At 46.5% G+C, this 9,075-nt stretch overlaps 1 protein-coding gene across 1 annotated transcript in view; it reads right to left on the bottom strand.

Annotated features, from left to right (window-relative positions):
- The window catches only part of RET (ret proto-oncogene), a gene marked incomplete at its 5' end in the record, with an annotated part of 107,263 nt that overhangs the window by 92,762 nt on the left and 5,426 nt on the right, over positions 1 to 9,075 (bottom strand). Inside the window, 2 exons of the mRNA XM_015425221.1 lie at positions 2,343 to 2,542; positions 6,841 to 7,042. Of these exons, the coding sequence (XP_015280707.1) occupies positions 2,343 to 2,542; positions 6,841 to 7,042 (402 nt within the window). The remainder of the gene's footprint in view (positions 1 to 2,342; positions 2,543 to 6,840; positions 7,043 to 9,075) is intronic.

Genomic DNA, 9,075 nt, shown 5'->3' with positions numbered 1-9,075 from the left:
AAGTAATGAAATTTGACTTGATTCTGTTTTCTCTTATAATGTTTAAATGATTCTTAAAACATAGCTTAAATATAGTCTAAAGGAAGTCATTCTGAGATTTTTACAAAGCTATGGAAATAATCTTCTGAAAAACTAGTTTACACGATTGTCTAATGCAGACTCGCTCACAACTTTAATGCTACTAGCTTTTTTTTCGCTCAAGAGGTAGAATTTTTGCTCACAACACTGTGGAGATTAGAGGGAGCTTAGGTGGATGTACTCTTTTGCAATATTATGGCCCCAGTTCAACCAGTTGATTCATTTCCCCTGTCTCCACACTGAGTAGTGGAAGATTCTCACTAGAACTGGAATGATTGCCTAATCTGAGTAAAGCCAACCCCGCCCCCCTAAAATTTAAGTCCACCAAATTTGTTTGACCAGCAATGCAAATGCATGCAGAAGAGCCTTCCCTTGATCTTCAACTCTGGGAGGTGTCACAGACATACAGCTGACTGTAACCGAAGAGCCAGATACAACAGGTTTCCTTAAAGTTAATTCAGGCCCTGGTCACATGGGCCAGATAACGCGCGGGGGGGGGGGGGCAGGGGGGGGGGCAGGAAAGGGGTTTTTTTTTTGTTTGCACGGGTCGTGTTTTTGGCACGCATCAACACAGCAAGAGGAGCGCACTTGAGTGATCACACGTAGGTATTCCGTCGACGGCCCGTAGCAAACCGTTTGCTAGTAGGCTTTCCTGGGTATTTTTTAACTCCGAATCTTCGGGCGGATGCGACAGGTCGGCGATGGGTGTGCCACACTTGCCAGATGTGTCCTTGTGATTGCACCCGTATACTCCGCCCGACATCCGTGCCTCTCCCGCGGCAAATTCCGCGTGTGGACAGGGCCTCGTTACTACAAATCCTCTGCCCATTTGCTCCAGTGGCACCTCAAGGGGACTATTCTTGCCATGGAGTTTGCTATGAATTCTATTACAAATGGCTTCAAATGAATTAACATCTAGCTTGTTGATGGGTAAACGGAGCGCCTAATTGCTACCCTTTCCCTGCTCTTTGCACCTAGTATTAGAAAGGGAACATTTATTCTTGAAACTGACAGAAGACAGCTGATCATTGCTGTTGGCTGCGGCCTTTTGTGGAAGAAGAAATGCAAGACCCCACATCCCTTGGTAATTTCTTTCCTTCTGTCAGAAAATTTCCAGGGGACAACAAATAAACTAACTGATGCCCACACACCAGATACTGGTGCAAGTCTGAAATCCCCCCAAAAAACAATGAACCTGAAGCACAAATGTATGGAGCAGATCAACCTTTTTCTCCTATCATAAAAGTAGACATCGGGTTTTTCCGCATTCTCATTTTCCTTGCTTGTAAGTTACTTTTTTTTCATTCCCCCCCCCTGTTGCACGTGTGGTTTGCTCCCTCTAATTCGGAACCAGGGTCATTCCCTGCACATGGTTCCAGAGTAGAGTCGTGCAAGTCTGACTGAGCCATCTTGGTTCCACAATGGCTTCTTAAACAGGGCCTCTGAAGCCATGGGGCTAAACAGAATAACCCCGGAGAGATGCCAAAGAAGAACTTATGAAGTGCAACAGATCCACCACACTTCCTGAAAACTCCTATCTTTAGAACCCAAAGTACCTTCTTCAGTGGAGGTGAAGAAGAAAAAGAAGAAGAGGAGGAGGAGGAGGAGATTGGATTTATACCCCGCCCTTCACTTGGAGTCTCAGAGCGGCTTACAAATGCCTTTCCCCTCCCCTCCCCACAACAGACACCCTGTGAGGTGGGTGGGGCTGAGAGAGCTCTGACACAAACTGCTCTTTTCAAAGGACAGCTGTGCCAGAGCTTGTGACTGACCCAAGGTCACATCAGCAGGTGCCAAGTGGAGGAGTGGGGAATCAAACCCGGTTCTCCCAGATTAGAGTCCACACACTTAACCACTACACCAAACTGGCTAAGAAAGAACTTAGGGAGACAGTTTGGATGGGAAAAAGCATCGAAGGGTGGGAGAACACCTTGCACTGTCAGGAGCTTTTGGAATAGTCACGGCTGGTCTGCACATGCGCAGTTCCCATGTGGGACTGCACAAAAGACACAACGATGAAGAAGATGTTCCTATCTTGACGTCGTCCACTCCGGGACAGGTCAAGGTCATCAGGAGATGCCCTCTCCACCCTTCCCCACAAGCCAGGAGACACAATCAATCCATTTGTTGGAAGTTGAAAAGACAACAAAGGAAGGTACCAAGTTTTAGAGGATATTCATTTACAGACAGATGCTTCTGGCCTGACGACTCGACTCTAGAAGCTTCCCTTGCAATAGCAGAACGAACGAGTAAGTCATCCTTACTTGCGAAAAGTTGGCGGCATTTCTGTTCACTGTGAACTGGTACGTGGTATTTGGAAACTGGATACTGACGGGAAGAATGGAGACGTTGAAGTGGAGTATCAGGGACTTGTCCAGCCCCTGGTATTCTGTGTCGTTGACGACGACGTCCAGCTGGAAGCTGCGGTTTTCAGTAATTGAAATGGGTTTATTTAACACCAGCCCTGGGGGGAAAAAGAGAAACTCTGAATTCATTTGTAGTAGGCACAGCGGGGAACCAGCCTGTTTGGGGAAAGCAAAGAAGCGACAGAGAGAGACCCCTGATGGACGGAGAAAGCAGTACAGAGAAAGAATGGAAAATGCACATTAGCAGAGGAAGCCACTAACAAGGAAACTTGGGTACGTGGTTACTGGGATTCACAGCTGAGTCTTTGTGTCAAGGAGAGACAAAACCTCTTTGACGGCTGGTAGTGATCTAGTCCTGTCTTGGGAATATATCCTAGTGATGCTAGGACTGAAAAACGAAGAGAAGAATGGAAAGAGAGAAGCAGGGGATTCATAAGAAGAGAAGAAGAGGAGATTGAGCGGTGGCTCAAGTGGTTAAGACGCTGAACTGCAGGCTGTGGAAGGTCGGTAGTTCAGCAGTTCGAGACCCGAGTGTGCCACATGACGGAGTGAGCTCCCGTCTCTCGTTCCAGCTCCTGCCAACCTAGCAGTTCGAAAGCAAGAAATTGCAAGTAGATAAATAAGTACCACTTCGGTGGGAAGGTAACAGTGTTTCGTGCGCCTCGGTGTTTAGTCATGCCGGCCACATGACCACGGAAACGTCTTCGGACAGCACTGGCTCTTCAGCTTTGGAACGGAGATGAGCACCGCAACCCTAGAGTCGGATCCGACTGGCTTTCGAGCAAGGGAACCTTTACCTTTACCCTTTTTTTCACTACCCAAGGGAGTCTCAGAGTTGGTTACAAACTCCTTTCCCTTCCCCTCCCCACAACAGACACCCAGTGAGGTAGGTGGGACTGGGAGAGCTCTGACAGAAACGGCTCTTTTTCGAGAACTACGGCTTGCCCAAGGTCATCAAACAGCTGCAAGTGGAGGAGTGGGGAATCAAACCCGGTTCTCCCAGATTAGAGTCCGCGCACTTAACCACGACACCAAACTGGCTCTCACCAGAGAGAGGGAATCTCACCTCTGCTCAACTGGTCCTCCTTCCCCCACGTTACCTCTGCTTTCCCTCTCCCTTGCAGTCCTCACATCTCCACTTTCCTTGCTTCCTTCCCCTCCCTCCACTCCCCATCTCAACTGTTTCTGCTTTGTTTTACTTTCACCCCTGCCTTCTGACTTTACTGTGCCCCCCCACCCCCAATCTTACTTCCTGTCTTTCCTGCTTGCCTGGTTTTCACCTCGGGTGTCAAAATCAATCTGCATCAGCCATTTTCAATTATTCTAGGCATCCACGGACTGTTATCTGTGGTTGCCTAAGCAATCCAAAGTAGAGACCAAGAACTCGCGAGGTACTCACCCAAAATCCCACCGTTTTAGAACTTTTAATTTTATTCCATCATCTCTTTTTTTAAATATGAATTTTCAACAGAGCATGCAGCTTTCTAGAAACTTTCCTTTCTGTATGTGGGGAGGGGGCTGTGGGTCAGTGGAAGAACCTCTGCTTTGCAGGCAAAAGCCCCAAGTTCAGTCTCCGGTTTAAAAGGCTCAGGTGATATGAAAAACCTCTACCTGAGACCCCGGAGGGCTCCTGCCAGTCTGAGCAGAAAATACTGATCTTGATGGACTAAGGTTCTGATTCAGAATAAAGCACCTGCATGTGTGTTCACAGGTGTACGTGGCCCTGTTGTCTGGCTTTTTTGATCCGTATTTTGGGATCAGGGTCTGGATCAGTGCTCCGTCTAAGCTGAGTTAGTGTGAGCCAGCTCACGTTTTTTTAGCCTCAGGCTCACACATTTTTGTCTTAGTTCGGGAAGGATGGCTCCAGAGCGAACTAGTTTATGCAGTAGCCAAATCGCTCGCTCACAACTTCAATGCCCGTAGCTCACAAAGTAGAATTTTTGTTCACAGGACTCTGCAGCTTAGAGAGAGCATTGGTCTGAATTAAATGTATAGAGGGTCAGAAATATACACTAGAGGCACAATGTATTCCAAAATGGGCTCCATGTTACTAAGTTGTTTATTACCGTCATATCCAACGTTCCCTCTAAGCTGTAGAGTCTTGTGAGCAAAAATTATACTTTGTGAGCTACTGACATTAGAGTTGTGAGCAAGTGATTTGGTTACTGCATAACTTAGTTTGCTCTGGAGCCATCCCTTCCTGAGCTGAGACAAAAATGTGCGAGCCGTAGGCTAAAAAACTGTGAGCTAGCTCACACTCACTCAGCTTAGAGGGAACACTGGTCATATCTATAGCCTGTCTTTGATACCAATCAAGTGAAAGTTACTGTAACTAATGCCCCAGTGTGGGTTTTTGACTGAAACTACAGGCCCATGATTCAGTGAAGTGTGAGCATGATGACATCCCACTGCAGGATGTGGAAGATATGGTTTTCTAACTATTTGCTTGCGTTTGTGCATTCCTTCTTGCCTTCCATTGCAAGCCAACAGGCTCAGCTGCATCTACTGAGCCACTGCGTGACAGTCAGTATTTATTTTGAGATCTATTTAAGGGTTCATGTGCCACTACAGAACTGTGGATGAACACTCTTGACTCAGTCCAGTGACGGAGATCCACATGCGACTCTGACGATGGGCATCTCGATATGAATAAGAATCCATACCATAAAATGTCTATGGGTCCCGTTGAACTTAATGGGTATGCTGGTGCATGCATAAAAGCATAAAAAGAGCCCTGCTTGATGAGACCAGCTAAGTCCACCATCCTGTTTCACATGGTGGCCAACCAGTTCCTCTGGAGGGCCAACAACAAGACACAGAGGCCAAGACCTTCCCCTGATAAGAGCCCTACTGGATCGGACTAGTGGTCCATGTAGTCCAGCATCCTGTCTCTCACAGTGGCCAGCCTGTTTGCCTAGAGAGCCAACAACAGAACATAAAAGCCAAGGCCTTGCCCTGATGTTGTCTCCTGATGTTCAGAGGTTTATTGTCCCCAGCTCATCGTCCACCCAGCGATTTGAAAGCCTCGGCGAGTAGATAAAATGGGAACCACTCCTTAGAGAGGGTGGGCACACCGACTCCCTTCTGGGAAGGTGTTAGCTCTCGGTTGGAGACATCCTGGTCTGGACCCGGAAGGTGGAGGAATCTACTCAGCTATGAAAAATCCCTGCAGTGGGATGCTCCGGCCAGGCGGTGGCAGTGTGGTGATGCAGCTGTTCGGAACATGACTGAGTCAAGCCAGAAAACGTTTCCACCGGGCAGTACGGCGTGTGCAACTTAAAATGAATTATATGTTGTCTTCCCTATCCCCTATGAAAAACATTGTTAGTCCCCTGTCTAAAGAGTAACTGTAAATCACTTTGAGCCCACTTGTGGGGAAAGCGATTAATAAATCGAAAGTATTATTATTATTATTATTATTATTATTATTATTATTATTATTATTATTATTATTATTATTTTCTGAATGCGGATGTTCAGTCACCATGGATAGTAGCCACTCATGGACCTATCCTCCCCTAATCTGTCTAATCCCCTTTTAAAGCTGTCTGTTCCCGTGGCCATCACGACATCCTCTAGCAGCGACTTACACACTTTAATCACTCTCTGGGTAAAGAAGCATTGTCCATCCTGAATCTACTGTCGACTAGCTTCACTGATTGCCCTTGAGTTCTAGTATTTTGGGAGAGGGAGGAAACAAATTTCTCTTTGTCAACTCTCTCTCTCTCTCCCCCATGCATAATTTTATAAACCTCTATCATGTCCAGTGTTCCCTCTAAGCTGAGTTAGTGTGAGCTAGCTCACATTTTTTTAGCCTCCGGCTCACATATGTTTTGTCTCAGCTCAGGACGGATGGCTCCAGAGCAAACTAGGTTATGCAGCAGCCAAATCACTCGCTCACAACTTTAATGCCAGTCGCTCACCAAGTAGAATTTTTGCTCACAAGACTCCACAGCTTAGAGGGAACATTGATCATGTCCTCCTTTAGTTGTCTCTTTTCTAAACTGAAAGGTCCCAGACACTTCAGCCTTTCCTCACAGGGAAGGTGCTGCAACCCCTCTAATCGTCTTGGTTGTCCATGTTCATCCAGGGCCACCACCAGTTGGATAAGACACCTTTGATTTCTCTATAATGCCTATTTTTGGCTGGGGCGGAGGAGGTTAGTACCACCTTTAACCATTGGCAGCTCATTATTTCTACAGTGCTGGGCCTGAGATCCTTGATCATTGTTTCAGTAGACAACCCTTCCCTCGTTTATCACGTCTGAGGCCGTAATTAATTATCTCACTCCTCCCGCTAATGATTCAGAAGATTAACAAGGCAACGAAAGGCAGCGGTGATTGCTTTTAAGCACACAACTATTCTGCTTGTAAACAGGGCCGCCCACAAAACTTACTGTATTCGTGTTGAGTTCCTCTCACTTGGCTGCCGTTCGGGCTGAAATAGATCTCATTGAACATGTGCTCCACTCGAAACATTTCTTTTATCCATGGATCTGACGTACTGATCGAGCCCGTGTATTTCTTTCGGCTACTCTCAAGTGGAAAAATAGGGGTGGTGTCTGCATCATAGACCATCAGTGTTGCTAGGACAGTGTCCTGTAAAAGAATTGGAGAATGGGCAGGTGAGACTTGCTCATCGGTACTCCGTACATTGCTGGACTGGAACGTAAACGTTACCTTATGGCAAAGAATTCAGATCAAAGGCGCTTCTATGTAGGGTAGATCAACATGACTGTGTTTCCAATAGGGATGTGCATTCAATGTTTTTGAGCTAAATTAATAACCGAATCATGTCTTTTCAGCGCGATTCAGGCATTAGTTAAGCCGAATCAGATTCTCTGATTTGATTTGGCTTACCAATAAGAAAAGCTTGAATTAATTTGGGAATCCCGAATTTTTCGGCTCTGTCATACCCTATGGGGACATTATAGTTCATGCAAATGTCCTAGGGTATATTCAATGGGCTGGGGGGGAGGGGGTTTGAGGCAGATTTTACCCAAATTTTACCCAAATTCCAATACAATGCCAATATTGGAATTTGGGTTTTCAAGGCAATACCAACATTTTAAGGGTCCAAAACCCCTGAATGCGAAAAATACCAATTTTTTTTCTTGTACATCCCTAGTTTCCAACGAGATGATGGAAAAATATATAAGACCTAGTCCGCTTGAAGCTTCCATCAGATGATGGTTCTCCATGTAAGCCTTTTCAAGCTGTGCAGACATTAGACATGACTGGGAAACAAGTTTACCATGGGGGTGTGGCCTAATATGTGAATGAGCTGTGCTGTCAGGGTGTGGCCTAATATGCTAATGAGTTCCTGCTGTTGGGTATGGCCTATTATGCTAATGAGTTCCTGCTGGGCTTTTTCTACAAAAAAAAAAGCCCTGCTGTATACTATGTGATACTAATTTGTTTGGTCTGAATAAAAGACCGTACATAGATTTCAGTTTTGGGTTTTGAAAATGCAAGCATACACAGCCCCTGTACCTAACCCACCGAGTACCACATCTGCTGCTCAGCCTCCACTCATTTTAATTGGGATACCACAGGGCTGCAACGTAATCTGGATTTCTAGCTCTAGCCTCATGCATCCCCTGGCTAATGCAACAGTCTCAATTAACCTTAGGGGCCCACAACATCTGGATTGTTATTTTGCCACTTGAATGCTCAGTGATCCTTCCATTTCAAATTCTAGAGTCACAAGTAAGCACTCAATGAAATTGCTGAGCAGTCGGGTTAGAATGGATAAAAGGAAGTACTTCTTCACCCAAAGAGTGATTAAGACATGGAATTCACTGCAACAGGAGGTGGCGGCGGCTACAAGCATGGACGGCTTCAAGAGGGAATTGGATGAGCATATGGAGCAGAGGTCCATCGGTGGCTCTTAGCCACAATGTATAGATAGGAACTCTCAGGCTGGGGCAAGTGATGCACGGTATTCTTGGTGCTTGGGGGGGGGCAACAGTGGGAGGGCTTCTAGTGTCCTGGCCCCGCTGGTGGACCTCCTGATGGCACCTGGTATTTTTGGCCACTGTGTGACAGAGTGTTGGACTGGATGGGCCATTGGCTTGATCCCACATTGGCTTCTCTTATGTTCTTACTAGTAAAGAAAGCCCGTCGTGGCGGTAGACGACGGGCCCTAGATAGGAAGGGAGGAATGGAGAAGAGGAGGTCGAGAGAGAGAGAGACAGAGTTAGAGAGGGGGGAAAGAGAAAAGGGGTGGAGACAGAGTGAGGTTAATGGTAGAAATTTGGAAAGAAAGGAAGGTAGAAAGCTAGGAAGGAAGGGAGGAAGAATGAAAGGAAGGTAGGACGGAAGGAAGGAAGGAAGGAAGGTAGGTAGGTAGATGGGTAGAAAGACAGAGATTGAAAGAGAGTGAATGGGACGAAGGATAGTTGAGAAGGAAGAAGGGCAGAAAACGAAAGAGGGGGGAAACAGAGGGGGTGAGAGAGAGAAAGTTGGGAGGGGAAAGAGAAAAAAAGGGGGGAAGGTGAAGGTAGGTAGGTAGATGGGTAGAAAGACAGAGATTGAAAGAGAGTGAATGGGACGAAGGATAGTTGAGAAGGAAGAAGGGCAGAGAACGAAAGAGAGGGGGGAAACAGAGTGGGTGAGAGAGAGAATGTTGG

Source organism: Gekko japonicus, unplaced genomic scaffold, assembly GCF_001447785.1.
Source record: "Gekko japonicus isolate JY-2015 unplaced genomic scaffold, Gekko_japonicus_V1.1 scaffold3773, whole genome shotgun sequence".
Classification (NCBI taxonomy): Eukaryota; Metazoa; Chordata; class Lepidosauria; order Squamata; family Gekkonidae; genus Gekko; species Gekko japonicus.
The sequence above is the reverse complement of the archived record's forward strand: the minus strand, read 5'-3'. Positions and strand labels throughout refer to the sequence as shown.